General features: G+C 51.4%; 2 protein-coding genes across 9 annotated transcripts in view; one reads left to right on the top strand and one right to left on the bottom strand.

Moving 5' to 3' along the window:
- Positions 1–38: 38 nt before the first annotated feature.
- TIRAP (TIR domain containing adaptor protein) lies at positions 39–5,594 on the bottom strand. 6 transcript variants are annotated; one of them, XM_015649845.3, is made up of 5 exons: positions 5,406–5,594; positions 2,322–2,405; positions 1,764–1,864; positions 639–1,244; positions 39–500 (listed from the first exon to the last, which is right to left on the bottom strand). In XM_015649845.3, the coding sequence occupies exons 2-5, from the start codon at positions 2,363–2,365 to the stop codon at positions 457–459; spliced, it is 795 nt and encodes a 264-aa protein (XP_015505331.1). In that variant the 5' UTR covers positions 2,366–2,405; positions 5,406–5,594; the 3' UTR covers positions 39–456. The 6 variants fall into 6 exon arrangements, with proteins under 6 accessions (XP_015505331.1, XP_015505336.1, XP_015505335.1 ...); XM_015649850.3 differs by having other exon boundaries at positions 1,797–1,864; XM_015649849.3 differs by lacking the exon at positions 5,406–5,594 and adding an exon at positions 5,295–5,382.
- A 128-nt stretch (positions 5,595–5,722) lies between these two features.
- FAM118B (family with sequence similarity 118 member B) overlaps positions 5,723–15,125 on the top strand; it is a 10,549-nt gene continuing 1,146 nt past the window's right edge. For 2 of the 3 annotated variants that reach the window (XM_015649936.3, XM_033519698.1), the window contains exons 1-7: positions 5,723–5,790; positions 6,115–6,146; positions 9,796–9,873; positions 11,835–12,087; positions 12,868–13,095; positions 14,240–14,368; positions 14,643–14,928. In XM_015649936.3, the coding sequence (XP_015505422.1) occupies positions 9,803–9,873; positions 11,835–12,087; positions 12,868–13,095; positions 14,240–14,368; positions 14,643–14,928 (967 nt within the window). In that variant the 5' untranslated portion in view covers positions 5,723–5,790; positions 6,115–6,146; positions 9,796–9,802. The remainder of the gene's footprint in view (positions 5,791–6,114; positions 6,147–9,795; positions 9,874–11,834; positions 12,088–12,867; positions 13,096–14,239; positions 14,369–14,642; positions 14,929–15,125) is intronic. The other variant, XM_015649938.1, reaches the window with a different exon arrangement.

The following is a 15,125-nucleotide window of genomic DNA, read 5'->3' as shown; positions in this document are numbered from 1 at the left end:
AACGCGGATTGAGACAAAAATACGGAAAAACACCAAAATTTAAAACTTCTGCATTTTTGTAGTCGCAACGATTCCGTGCAAAGTCACTGCCTGCCTCATCTTGTCCTGCCTACAGCCCAGCAGGCGCCTTGTCAGCTTAGTAGGGGTCCCGGAGCCCTCAGGACAGAGAATGCCAGCACAGTAAAGAGCTCTGGTGACCCTGAGAACACCCCAGTGTCAGAACTTAGTGTTTGTGTGATGGATGTCCATGTCCCCGCTGAGAAGATTTTGGCCACCAGGACGTGGTGGGTTCTGGTCTGCTGTCCCTCACAGATGTGGGGATCTCCCATCCTTGTTTGCAGGTCTGCTCTGAGCAGCTCAGGATTGATCTCAAGGTCCAATGGGACATGCCAACACCCAGATCCAACGGTGACAGCTCCATGATGCCTGTGGGGACACATCTGCCTGCTCCCAGCACTACTCCATCCTCTTTGTGGAGCTCTGGCACAGTTCCTGGAGGTCTGCAGAGACAGCAGATGAGTTCCATCAGCAAACAATTACTCTAAAAATCAACTTTAAATGAAGTTATGGAACCTGGTCCCTTCCCATGGTCCTCATCCCAGTGAGGACATTTCATCAGCCTCCCACAGGATACTCACAGCGCATGACAGTGTCTCTGATCTGCCTGAAGCTTTTCTCCTTCAGCGCCATGTAGATGTAGTAGATGTTCCGCAGCTCCCTGGGATAATCCTTGCGATCCACATCCTTCAGCACTGGGATGGTGCGTCCATTGGCCATCGGAGCCTCAGCCAAGGCCTGGTGCATCTGGTACCTGCACCAGGGGTCCTGCAGGAAGCCAGGGGTTATGAGCATGACCCAGCAGTGGCTGTTCTGCACGGCGTCACACAGCTCTGTCACCACCGCGCTTCCTGCCACCGCATCCCGCAGCTGGAGGAAGCAACGGAAGCTCTCAGGTTGGCCCTCCAGATAGGACACCAGCTCCTCCACCAGCTCCATGTCCCCCTCGCTGTGGCAGATGCAGACGTCGTAGCTCTTGTCCCACCGGGGACTGTCTGAGGCACTGATGTCTGGTGCTGATACAGGCGACAGGGAGATGGAGCTGGTGGCCAAGCTCATGCCAGGAGAAGAGCTGGAGCTCTTGGCAGAGGATGAAGAGGAGGAAGGTGAGGATGAAGCAGAGTGGCTGGACTTGAGGCTTTCCACTGAGCTGGGCTTGGGCTTATGCAGGAGCCGCCTAAACCAACCTGCAGAGTAAAGCCACAGTGAGTTTTGGGGGACTCAGCACCCCCTGGACTTCCCAAGCACAGCATCATTCAATCTGCAGGATGCCCCCAGATGGAAAGGGGTGGGTGGGATCTCACCTTAACCCCCAAAACCATCCTAGAGTCCCTAAAACCTGAGCTGCCACCAACACCTGAATTGCTGTGGCATCGTTGCCCATTGGCACCCTGGTGATCTGTTGGGGAGGGGATGCCATGAGGGAGGGGACAGAGCCAGAGGGTTTATTCTTAGACTCACTAGCCATAATGGGCAGCACGCTGCTCAGCCACCGATTGCCAGCAGGACACCTCTCCTGAGAGCAGAAAAGAGGGATAAAAACTGAGAGCAAGAACCGCTTCATGGCAGGTCTCAGCCCCAGGATCTCAGTGTGGTCTGGTTCCAGGGACCTGCACCTCTGGGATGCTCTCTTACAGCCCCAAAATCAACCCCAGCAGGGTTTTCTGCATCTGCCTCCTCAAAATGTGCTGGGAAGGAACATTTACCTTTTACTGGCTCTCTCCACTGGAGATAAACACCTGCAGCAAGCAAGGCTGAGAGATAATAGGGAGGAGAAACCCTCATTCCCATCAGTAGGGAAAAGATCCTGTGGAGGAGAGAAGTTGGGATCACCAGGGATGGACTGGGTGCTGGCAAACCAAAGACAGTGCAGGTGATGCCCGGAGCTGTGCATCCCTGGTGTGGTCTGCCCTGGCATTCCTGTCTGCTCCCTACCATCCCATGCTTCAGCATCATGCTCCCAGCATGATTTAGGGAGCCCAGACACTCCCAGTGGACACCCAGGAGCAGCAAAATGGGAAACAGCTGCTGTTTTCCGCTGTTGGTATCACCCCTTCCAAAATGAAGCACCCCAAGTCATGCTGAAGCCTTTCCCCTACTCAAAAACAGCACAGGACTGCAGGAAATGCTGGCAAAACCCAGGCACGCCCACGGAAACCACAGTGCCCAAGTGTCACCACTTAGCAACAGCCAAAAGCTCAAGTGTGACTGGAACAATGAGCATGGACAGTGAGCAGTGGGGGGAAAGCTGGAGGGATGCTTACCTGGAATGCAGGAGTCCAGCACCGAAGCAGGGAATGGGATGCATCAGCCCCTGGGTTTGGTAAAGAAAGGTCTTCTGGGATTACCTGTGTGGGAAGGGACAGGTAGAATGCAGTATGTTCACCCTGCAGTCTAATGGGATCTGCAGTGAACAGCGAGGCTGATCCAGCCCCGCAGCTTCCACATCCAGGAGCGGTTCCAGTGAAGCTGCCTGGTGGAAATGAGGGCAGAGGGCAGGGGCACCCACCTGCCTCCCCAGGGACAGAGTGGAGGAGCTCCCCAAACACCCAGGTGCCCCCAGCTGCCAGCAGCTCCAGCCTCTTCTAGCGAATGTGAAAGCACAAGCAGGGTAAATGGGCTGGGACTGCAGGGAGGGGAAGCCAAGCCCTCCAAGGGCCTCCCTCCCACATCCGCCACATGCCGTCACTGCCTGGGTGTCAGAGTGCCCAGCCCTCACCAGCACCCAGATCTGTTCTCCTCCCTGGTTTCCTGACTAAATATAGACAGGTCCATGTCTGCCACTCGACTGTTTTACAAATTAAATTTACCAAACAGGTGATTTTTTTTCACCCCATAACTCCACTGTATTTCTCCTTTCCCAGGTCTCCTTCCCCTGGTGCTGCTGGTGGTGAACAACTGACACTGCCTTCATCTCATCATCATCCTCAACCCCTACAATGCCTGGTGGTTCCTCCCCAATGTCCTGTGAGAAATGAGCTCCAGGTGAGTCCTGGTTCCATCCCGCAGGAATCTGGAGGGTCTCCAGGACCTGCATACCCATCCAGCTCCCTAACAGGCTATTCCTGGCACAGACTTCCCATCTCTCCCCTGCCTAGGGGACAATGTCAGAACCTCTGATGTGGACACTAAACCCTCTACCTGCTGCTGCAGTGTCAGTTTGGCCACACTGGTGGCCCAGCACACTGTGGAGGTGATCCAGGAGGTGTCCCACACCCCGTGTGGCACCAGGAGGTGGGGGCCTGGGGATCCACCCCCAGTGCTGAATGTGTCCCTCCCTCTCCCATCTGAGTCCTTGCCCTGGATAACAGCAAAGCCCCTTGACCTCAGATCCCCAGAGAAGCTGGTCCTGGCACTCACACAGGAGCATCTCCAGAGTGAGCCCAGGGTGGAGCAGAGCACAAAGCTGGATCAGCATCTCCCTCACTGTGAACCCTGAAGTAGAGTGGTGGCCATCATACCCCCACTGTACCACAGCTCCAACTGTGGGGTCCCCAACCTGCAGGAGTTGGGCCAGAGCCCACCTCTGTCCCAGCAAGGAGAATCACAGAATCCCAGAACAGTTTGGGTTGGAAGGGATCTTAAAGATCATCTCATTCCAAGTCCCTGCCACGGGCAGTGACACCTTCCAGTAGTCCAGATTACTCCAAGCACTGGCCTTTGAAAGCCTGGGCCTGGCAGATAGCCATGCTCACCTAACTCAAAGTGTTCATGGAGAGGGTGCTCTGTCTCCAGTGCCCATCACCCCAATTTCAGGACTGCTGCACCTGCCCCCAAAACATAACCCCAGTGTCCCTCATCTGCTTGCAAGTTGACTGGGACAACAACCCCCACACCCTCATACCTGAAGGGAATATTTTCCTCACAGATAAGTCCCATGTCCTGTGATCCCCCAAAAATATCCCCCCACCACATTTAACCTCAACACATCAGGCCAGGGCTAGTCAAGACACCCCTTCAGCAATGCCACCATGACCCAGCTGTGCCCCAGGGCTGAATCCACCTCCTTGTTCAGCACACTGCTGTTTGCTTCCTTACCCTCAGGGACCTTTGAGTCTTCTGGGAAGGAGGGCTTAAGGAGATTAAGGTCAGGAAACCCTCAACACCCACCAGCACCTCTCAGGCTTTTGGGAACTCTATGCCTATACCACCACTGCGTCCCACAGGTCTTTGAAAGCTCCTGTTGGCTACTGAGTGTTCCCTCCATGCCACCACCTGGCTGTGGCTCTCACAGGTATTTCCATGTCTGTTCACCACCACCTTCAGCAAAACAACAGATCAGGGTACAATAGCACAAAACCACGTGAAATGGGGGAGGGCCCCTGATGGCTTTTCCCCCTTGCCATAAACACCTCCCCATCCCCAAGGATTTCCCCAGACAGTCCATCTATGAGCCCTGGAAGGCACCTTGGGGGTGCAGGAGCAGGCACAATCCTCCTGCAAGGCCCCCAGCACAGCTTCAAACACGGTGCTGAGTGCCAGAGGAACCACAGCCAGAATATGCCCAAAAATGCAATGAATTCTCTGAGAGACACTGGGCTCCTCCCCACACCCTGCCACCACCTCAACTACCTTTCCACCAAGCAGGGTACACCAGCTGGCCCCTTGGTGGCCAAATGCCAAAGGAAAAAGCCCAAGGCAGAGTAGTGCTGAACCCCACAGGGACCCAAAGGCTACCTCCAGTCATCGGCCCAGCACCACTCATCTCACTGGGACCTGTTTTGCATTAGTCCTTGCACCAGCACTGCTGCCACCACCCCAAAAATCAACTCCCCACCCAAGAACAGGACCCAGAGGAGGGGGAATCACCTGCCTGTTTGAATAACCTCACCTGGAAACCCCAGAGCCGCCCCAGAGAGGGAACCTGAGTGAGGGTGAACCCACAAACCCAAGACTGCAAAAGACAGCACCCTCATGATCGACCTCCACCCTATCTCGGCAATAACATAATAAATATTAAAAGAGCAATCAAGGAGGCACTGCTCTATTCATAGCATGCCCTGACCCACCAGCAGCAGCACCACGCTGAAACCCCTGCAGCAGGAGTTTCAGGCTGCCTATCACCAGGAGCCTGAGGTTTACAGGATTGCCTGCAGAACTAAGAAACGGTGAAGACCTGGTGCTGCAAGACATACTCAAACAAAAGTGGTATTGGTAAGAAAACAAGGCTAATTTTATCCCTGAAAACGCTATGAATGTTTCATTTATGGTCCCAGTAGAAAACAGTGCGCAGCTACCCAGAAAACAGAATCGTTTTTCTCCTGGAAAGCTCCAAGTACACCCAAATTCCACCACACATATGCTTGAAGGCATCATAGCGGCCGTCCAGGCCCAGGCACCGCGTGTACCTCATGGGGCTGGAGACGCGGTCGCACATACACGAACACAGGCAGCGGCAGCTGGCGGAAGAGAGACCCCTGAGGGGTAGGGGGAGCACAGGGACACAGCCAGGCCCAGCGCGGCCCCGGGCCAAGGCAAACTGCCCCCTCAGCTCCGCCTCCCCAGCCGCCACTGCGCCGCGCCTGCGCCCGAGCCTTTTATACCTTCGCAAGCACCGCGAGAGTATCGCCGCGTTCCCACGCCTGGCCCCGCCTCTTCCGCTGGGAGCCAATGACAGAGAGGGGCCGGAGGGGCGGGGCCAACTCTCCGCGAGGGGCGGGGCGTGGCCGGGCTCGAGGCGGCTGCGCGCGGCGCAGCGGCGTCTCTTCAATGGGGCCGCGCGCGCGGCGCCAGGTGCGTGCGGGGCGCGCGGGGGCGGGGGGGCGGGCAGGGCGCGGTTGCCATGGAGACAGCGGGGGGGAAGCTGTTGCCATAGCGACGGGGGCCGCCATAATGGGGGGGGGTCCCATGGCCGCCGGCCTGAGGGGACGGAGCGGCCTGAGGGGAGATCAGGGGGGCCGGGAAACCTCTGGCAGCGGCGGGCGGCCCGGCTGTGACTGGCTCCTGCCGCGCCATCGCCCTCTATAAAAGCTCGTTTTCATTGATGTTTCCCCTTGGGAAAGGAGCCTCGGTCTTCTCCCCGCCTGCTGAATCCCCGTGTTGTTGCTTTTTCCGCAGGTTTAGCGAGGAGGGCACAACGGAGAGGACAGGTAAGGGCTCGAGTAACCCCGAAGGTGTGACCCCCTCTCTCCCTGCTTCCCTTTCCCGAGTCAGTCCTGGAAAGCCAGCGTGCTTCCGTGGGAGTCTGGGGGATCCAGAGCTCAGCCAGGCTTTGCTGTGTCACTCCCCCTCATTCCTCATGGAGCACGTGGAGAATCACAGCGTTGAATAAAAACCTCTGGTGTGTTTTGACTCGCATCCAAGGAGGCTGAATCCTGTGTTTCTGTGGCTTGGACAGGAGCAGGGCTTATCCTCGGTCCCATTGTCACTGGAGCATGTGTGTTTCTAAGATGGTTTTGATCCAGCTCCAGCGCAGCTCCCACATGGAGGGATAGGCTTGGGAATTGGCCAGGGATAGCTCAACTTGTAGCTGAAACACAGTGACTTTTAAACTATCCTATCCCAACACCTTAAAGCCACTGAATTGAGAAAGAAGCTGGGAATTACATCCTTGCTGGTGGCAGTTCACAGCACCCAAAAATGGATGAGCAGTAGGTTTGTGCTTGTTTCTTTGCCCATCTTCCAGCATGGAACTGGATCACTTGGCTTCGATTTTAAACATCTGGGTATAGCTTTAGTTGAGTGTTGGGTGCTGAGCATGGAGATGGTGTCAGTCACAACTTCTCCATCAAGTGGGGGAGAAAATGTTCCATTAATTCCCCATTTTGGTTCTGCAGGTTGGACTCTGGTGTTGACTGTGTGGTGTGGTCGTGTTTTGCAGAGAGGTTTATGTAAATACACACCCTGTGTGAACCTCGGCCTTTTTTTGACACACATAGTGTTCAGGTGTTTGCTTTTACCTGGGATACACCTTCGTATTTCCAACGTTTCTGCAGCTGGATATGTCTGTGTCACACAGGGTTTACCCAGTTTTGGTGACTTGAGCACAGTTTAAAGCTGAAATCTGGAAGGCTTTAGGATAAATTAAGGGATTTCTGTGGTGTGGAGGAAGAAAGAGAATGCAGCAATCCCACATTAGTATCCCCGATAAAAGTGATGGAGACAAGGCTGGGACAGGGGAACAGGACAGCTGAGCCAGGAATCCATGGAGTGTTGTGTTTACAGTCTTCAGCTCCCTGCACTCTAAATAGTTGGAAAGTTCCCAATGTCTGAAGAAGGCTGGAGAGACATTTCTCATCTTGTGCCTGTGGCTCCCTCTCCTCCGTGGCACCTGTGTTCCCAGGGGGAGCCTGCACTACCTGGTGTGCTTTTTTCCTGTGGCAGGGTCATGCTCTGATGTAATTCCATTTAATTTTGGCTACCTCAGCTGTGCCAGTGTGATCCATCCCCCTGGGGAGCAGAGCTTCTTCCCAGTACTGAAAACCAGAGGTTTCTATTTCTTGGCTGAATCCCCATGAATTCTTTTTAAGACCAGTAATAACTTTTTTGGAACTAGGCTGTATTTATAATGGGGTTTTTGTTCCTTTATGGCTCTTTGCACTAAACCTAAAGGTTGAAGGTCATTATATCACAAAAACTTACAAGGTGATTATAATTCCAAGAGGTGTTTTTTCCTAAGTTTAAAATTACTTTTGAAATGTCATTTAGAGGCACTTAAAATTGATTTGATGGCTCAAATCCTGCTGTTAATAGCATGGGAATGTGCAGGGTGAGCAAGAAGGGAGCAGTGCTGAAGCAGGTAGAAGCAAACAGGGGAGTTCCTAGGTGGGAGTTTACAAACAGCCTCGATATTCAAGGCTCAGCTGATGATTCACAACACAAAGATAATATAAGCTTAAATTATATCTAGTTTAGAAAATGAGGAAGGATTTAACTTCCTGTAGCTCTGCTGCTGCAGAGGGGCTGAGGGCAGACCCAGCACCTTCAGAAACTCAAACTTCCCTCTGAAACACTCCAGTTATCAATTGTTAGTCCCTGGCTCGTCTAAAGCGTTTTTGCACCACTAAATAAAATCTGGCTGGCTTTGTGGAAGCAGCCTTCCCTTCTAGAAAACTCAGCTAATCCAAAAGGAGGGATGGGAGCCTCCTGGGAAGGAAAAAGAGGGTTTTCCTCCCCCTTTATCCTGACCGTGCTTGGCTGCATTCACTCAGCTGGGATTTGAGAGTGAATCTGACAGATCCTGTGTTCAGCATGTCCTCCTGTCTTCCTGAGAATCACAGCTTTGGTCTGTGCAGGTGTAACCCCCCAAAACAGTTCACCATGAGGCCTGACAGATTGCAGGAATTCAGAGGTGATGAGGCTGCAGAGGTTCATTGTCAGAACAGCACTGAAGTGCTCCAGGGCTCAGTGTGGGTTGGAAAAATACAGGGTACAATATTCACAAGAGTGTGTGATGCAGAAGCCCTGCTTGGCATGCACAGAGTCAGGAAAACCAGATTTCTCACTTGCTATAGACCTTTTGTCCAAAATCTGGGCCCTACAGTAAGGCCCAGTAAGATAAAAAGGTGATTATATGAAATGATGTGTTCAGTAATGTTTCAGGAGGTAGGTGGTGAAAGCCAGCTCTCTGAGGTGTTCTCCTGTTGTTACAAGGTTTTGTTATTGAGCAGCCTGGTGTGGTGGAAAGTGTCCCTGCCCACAGCAGGGGTGGAACAACACGAGTTTTTAAGGTCCTGTCCAGCCCAAACCATTCCATAATGCCATTGTATAAAGTTTTCCAAAGGGGTCAGAAGGTAAAGGCTGCACACACATCGTGTCTGGCAGTGTCACTTTGCCCTGTTCTCATCATCCAGCAATGAAAGGTGGTGGTTTCCTAGAACATTGGCTGGTTTCTCACATGATCCATGCCAACATTTGCAGCACAGCCGAGGTGTCCTGCCTGGAGAAACCTGCCCATTGTCACCTGCTGTGCTGCTGGGGAGCAATCACAGCATCTCATCTCTAGGACAAGCCCTCAGATCTCCCTGAGATGGAAAAACCTGCAAAAACTCTGTGATTTTGGGTCAGCAGCTCTTCCTCAGCATTTCCTCTGGCCAAAAGCCTTTGTTTAACAGAGTTTTTGTTGGACTCTTCATAACAATTGGCAAGGAAAAAGCAGAGAAGGGTGAACAGTTCTGTTAATTTTCATTCCCTTTTCATAGACTTATTTGGGAGAAGCAGAGTGGGGAGGACTGCATGCTGGCAGAGCTTTTGTATTTTATGTCACAGGCTGTTGAAAGAGTTCTCAAATTGCACTTCCTTTCCGTGGGCTTTAAGGTCATTTCCCAGTGCTTGCAGATGCATGGCGGGCTGGGAAACCCTTCTCTCATCACCAGGGAATGAAATGCTCTCCCTGGCTTTTTGGAGCCAACAAAAATCTCTTTGTCTTCTCTTCCCTCCCACTGTTTCCCAAGCAGCAAGTTTGCTGACAGGCCTTGATGGGAAGGGGGGAGTGTAGCTCCAAGATCCAGGCTTTCTGGGAAAATGATCAGCTGAGGGGAAATGAAGGGTCTGGCAAACTGTGTTCTGCTGAGGCAATCACACCTGGGCAAAACAGCCAAGGATTTTATGGTAAAAGAGGTTAAGAAAGTGGATGAGACTGTGGGACAAAGTTCAGAGACAAAAACATGCAATTCTCAGCCCAGAGGTGATCTTGGAGTGATAACAAGCCTGGGATTTATCCACCAGTGCAAAGCTGGTTCTGTAAAACCTTGTTGTCCATGTGCAGTGACTTTACTTGTGGTGATTTGTCTACTATAGAAACTGGATGGCTTCTACGGTGAGCCTGGACAAGGAAACATTATTGGAAGATGGAATGCCACCTGCAAAAAAGCCCAGGTAAATTTAATTACACTCCAGTGCATTTTGTTCTAACAAAAGCCTTTTCCTTTGCCTTGCATTGTTCTTTAAGGATTGTGACCCCTGGCACCTGCAGCTGTTTTGCTTCCTGATCCAAGAACGGCACACTGGCTTCTGGCCATGCCCTGGTCTTTCCTGCTGTTTGTAGAACAAACACCTTCACACCCAGAATGTACTTTTTTGGGGTTTTAACCCTCAGCCAGGGGATGGGGTTGCACTCAGAGCTGTATTTTACTGTTCTGTCTCCATGGTCCTGTCCACTCACAGTGTCAGGGTGGTTATGCTTCTTTGCTTGAGTTGAATGGTGGTTTCCAGGAGGATGGGGAGTTACTCAAATTAGTATGATTGAACTGCCTGTAAAGGCTAAATAGTTCACTCTGAGGCTCCCTGTGCTCAGAAGTAGCTGGTATTACAGTTCTGTGAGTGGGGACCTGACTGGTGAATAACTCTGTCTGAGTCTGAGACTGTGGCTGTTGCAAGCTCAAATGTTCTTGTGAACAAGCAACTAATTCATCTGGGGGTTATCTCCCACTAATTTGATTTATTTGCAGGTTCTGGAGGGCTGCAGGATAGTTCTGTATGGTCTTGTGGTTGATCAGTAACCCTGGAATGTGCAGAAAAGACACTGGGAGATGATTTCTTTCCTTGCTCAGGATATCAGGGTCGAAACAAGTGCATTTATCAGCAGGGAACAGAATGCCTCTTTCAGGCATGCAGGACATTAAGACTTAGGTATTCGTTATTACTTTGGATTTCAGTCCCTGTATTTCCAGTGTGTTTTTATATTAGTTCATTAGCATAAATACTAATTTATTCCTCACACAAGGCTTCCAGTCCTCAAATGAAACCCCATTTATTAGCAGTAACAGTGAAGCCCTCCTCAAGGGAAGGATTAACAAGTCTGTTTTCATAGGCAGGAGCTGAGGGAAGGCACAGTTCCATCTGTGTGGTGTTGGTTTCCTTTCCCCTTCTCACTAAATATCACGTGTTTGCTGATAAAGCCCATTTCTTCCATACAAGCTGCTTCCCTGGGCTGCTGCTCCAACCCTGGGAAGCTGCAGCAGGTCCTTGCTGCAGAAAGCAGCTGGACACCAGGCAAGGCAAGGCAAGGAGCAGCACATCTGCTTAATAAATTCTAAAGGTCACGTTTAAAAGCACTATGCAGGTGTAAAGCCAGGAAAATTGGGAGGAGGGGAGGAATAAAGAGAATCCAGCCCTGCAGCCTTTTCATGTGACTCTGTATCATCTGGGATATTCCAAAGGATTGGCCTACAGCATCCTGCTGACATTGCAGGCATCACAGAGAAGGGATTGCTGGTACAGCTGAGGGGTTCCTCAGCAAACAAGGGCTGGGCACCTTCAGGACAGAGCTAGGAGGAAGCCTTCCTTTCCTTTTCTCTGTGATGGGATAAATGGAGATGTTGTCTCCAGGCCCCTGTTCTGCACCTTGTTTAAACCAGGTTTCATTTCCAACCTGCACAGGATCCGATGCATGTTTTGTCTCGGGACATAGAGTGTGTGTGTGTCTCATTCTCTAGTGCTCACCACACCTTTCCCATGCCCTCCAGCCTTCCGGTAACCTTTATTAATAGACTTCCCTTATTCCAGATTTGTAGTGGACTAGCTTTGCTGCAGAAGCACCCCAGAGCATCACTGACTTCCCCAGTAACCATCCTGGTAACAGATTTGATTCCCAAAAATGCTGTAATTATGGACCTTGCATTGGGAGTGTTTGTGCTGCTGATCCACGCAGCTGCCTGATGTCTTTTAAGGATACCAAGCTGCTCCTCTCATGCTCTGTTTATCAGAGAGCCTCAATAGATATTTGATTCAAAATTTAGGCACAGGCTATCTCCCTCTCCCTCAGTCTGTGTGTGCCACCACCCCAGACACCCTTCCACTCATGGTGGTACCAGCTGTGCTCCTTTCTCCTTTTGCAGGAAGCTGTTGCCAAGCCTCAAAACCAAGAAGCCTCGGGAACTTGTATTGGTGATTGGGACAGGAATTAGTGCTGCAGTTGCTCCCCAGGTCCCAGCACTGAAGTCCTGGAAGGGGCTGATTCAGGCCCTCCTGGATGCTGCTATTGACTTTGATCTCCTGGAAGATGAAGAGAGCAAACGGTTCCAGAAGTGTCTTCATGAAGACAAGAACCTGGTTCATGTTGCCCATGACCTTATTCAGAAGCTGTCTCCGGTCAGTGTGCTTGATCTGGGCATAGGATTTGGCTTTTGGAAATAGCCAGGTTTGGTTCTCCAGCAATAGTGCCCCCATCCCAACAATTCCTTTAAGTACAGGGAACCCCAGTACTGTGCCAGGTGCCTGAGACATAACCCTGCTGTGGATGTGGTTTTTTGGTATTTCACCTGGACCAGGATGATTAAAGGGATGGAGAGCCTTTCTATGAGGAAAGGCTGAGAGAGCTGGGATTGTTAAACCTGGAGAAGAAGGCTTGACCTAATTGTGGCCTTCCAATACCTGAAGGGAGCTGACAAGAAAGATGGAGAGAGACTGTGGACAAGGGCCTGGAGTGACAGGACAAGGGGGAATGGCTTCACACTGCCAGAGGGCAGGGTTAGATGGGATATTGGGAAGAAATTCTTCCCTGTGAGGGTGGTGAGATTACCCAGAGAAGCTGTGGCTGTCCCATCCATGGGAGTGTTCCAGGGTGGAGAGGCCTGGAACAACCTGGGATAGTGGAAGGTGCCCCTGCCCATGGCACAGGGACATATGTGCTGAGATAAAACATGCTGTTTAGAGCCATAGAGTGGGCTTGAAGCTGCTTCCCAACCCAAACCAGTCTGGGATTCTGTGATCCTATGACTGTGCTGAAGGAGAGCACCTACTCTGGTGCAGCCCTGCAAGGACCCAGAGCTTTGCAGGGTGCTGGGGAAACGTGGGTGGTTTTTCATGGAGTCATTTGGCATGAGATGTTAAGGGGCTGGGCTTTGATCTCAATCTGTCTCCCCTTCTCAGCGCACAAGCAACGTTCGCTCAACCTTTTTCAAGGACTGTTTATATGAGGTGTTTGATGACCTGGAATCCAAAATGGAAGATTCTGGGAAGCAGCTGCTTCAGTCTGTACTTCACTTGATGGAAAACGGGGCCCTTGTGTTAACCACAAACTTTGATAACCTGCTGGAGCTGTATGCAGCACACCAGGGGAAGCACCTTGAGTCTCTTGACCTGACTGATGAAAAGAAGGTAAAAGATTATTATTTCTTTTGTCAGGGACTGTGGTGGTGTGCAGGATGTGCTCCCATGCTGCCTGAGGGTATTGTACTGATTGTAGTGGTTTAACTGGTGGCAGACAAGCTCCAGGCAGAGGCTCTGACTATCCAGGGCAGCAAGCAGAGGAATGAGGAGGAACGCTCCTTTCTGGAACGCTGGTTTGCTGGCTGCCATCCAGTGCTCAGGAGGAGTCCTTAAGCCTGCTATTCCTTTGATCTCTGTCCTTGAAACTTCAGGCTTGGCCTTGCTTCCACGTAAGGCTTGGGTTGATGTTTCTAACCAGTATGGGAAATTCCACATGAGATGCAAAGCTGAATTTTTATTTTTATAAGGTGCTGCAAAGTGCTTTTTTGATGGGTCTTCAGGGCTACAGCTTTCAAGGCTTTCCTCTTGCCCCGTGTCCTCTTCCCTGCAATGGCTGGAATGGTTCCTCCTGTTGCACTCTCAGAGTTGCTCTCTTCATGCCAACATCCCTCCTCCTGCCCCAGTCAGGCTGTGAAACCCTGCCCACCTCATCTCTCCATCGAGGGTTTTACTGGTGGGGAGCATCTCATCCTTCTGATTGCATGTTAAACACCCCCAATGTGTGTGTCTTGTGCAGTCCTTGCTCTCTTTTCATTCTCATTTCTGTGCTGCACATTTCCTGTGTGACCTCTTAATCTACATGGCTGGAAGTACTTACAGTGTTACAAATAAGCATTCTAATTATTGCAGGCTTAAATGAGCTGAGGTCTGCAGGAGTAAACCGAGAGCCTCAGAAGCTGTCTGAAATGGAGGTCAGCTCAGCTGGTGACTCCCTCAGAGCTAGTAGGGGCCACAAAACAAAACTTGGTGGGCATGAGAAACATGCTGACGTAGGATTTGTAGGTTTTTTTCCCCTTTTTCTGGTCAATCTGGCATTTTGATTCAGTCTTCTCATCACATTCACCAGTCAGCTGAATTGTTGACCCAAATGAGCAGCACAGTGCTGCAGGCCATAGTGTAGAGGCTGATGGTGGAGAGAGGATGAGGAAGAAGGAGCCTCTTTGGAACACTTCTCCAAAACGTTACATTTAGCAGTGCTGTGGTAGCCAATGTGATGCACTCACTGACATTGCTGTGGGTTTGTGTTGTGCAGGTGCTGGAGTGGGCACAAGAGAAGAGGAAGCTCAGTGTCCTGCACATCCACGGCGTCTACACCAACCCCAGCGGCATCGTCCTGCACCCGGCCGGCTACCAGAACGTTCTGCGCAACACCGAGGTCATGGTGAGCCACGCTGGGCCCAGCTCCTGCAGCTGCAGCTCCCACTGGGCCAACCTCACATAGGCTCAGCTGGGTTCAGACAGCTTCACAGAGGGTGGGGGAGAATTACATACGGGAGATAGGAGGGGTGAATTCCCTAGCCTGCTAAGGTGCTGGAACACTCCCACACCTGCTGAAGGATGGCACTGCTGCAGAGCCTCCCCAGGGATAGGGCAGGTGCTGTCTCTTGTGAGGATGAAGCTCACCTTGACCAGGAACATCTTTCCTTTTCTTAAAGCGAGAGATTCAGAAGCTGTATGAAAATAAGTCCTTCCTCTTCTTGGGCTGTGGTTGGACAGTCGATGACACCACGTTTCAGGCCCTGTTTTTAGAGGCTGTCAAGCACAAGTCAGACCTGGAGCACTTCATGCTGGTGCGAAGGGGGGATGTGGATGAGTTCAAGAAACTCCGTGAGAACATGCTGGACAAAGGGATCAAAGTGATTTCCTACGGAGACGAATACGCTGACTTGCCCGAGTACTTTGAGCGGCTGACAAGCGAGATTGCCATGCGGGGCCGCACAGGTACCAGGGGCTGGGGGACCCTTGGCTGTCACCATGCAGAGTAGACAGGGTTAGTAACCCCTGTTCTCCATGCTATATTTATATAGATCCATATATATATATATATATATATATCCAGATTCCTGGAGCCATTTTTTTTAAAAAGAGCAAAAGTGTCTCTAAGGGTAGCTGGATTTGTGGGTTGCTTTTCTGAAATT

This window comes from Parus major, chromosome 24, assembly GCF_001522545.3.
Source record: "Parus major isolate Abel chromosome 24, Parus_major1.1, whole genome shotgun sequence".
NCBI classification, from domain to species: Eukaryota; Metazoa; Chordata; class Aves; order Passeriformes; family Paridae; genus Parus; species Parus major.
Note: the sequence above shows the minus strand (reverse complement) of the source record. Positions and strands in the feature narration are given on the sequence as shown.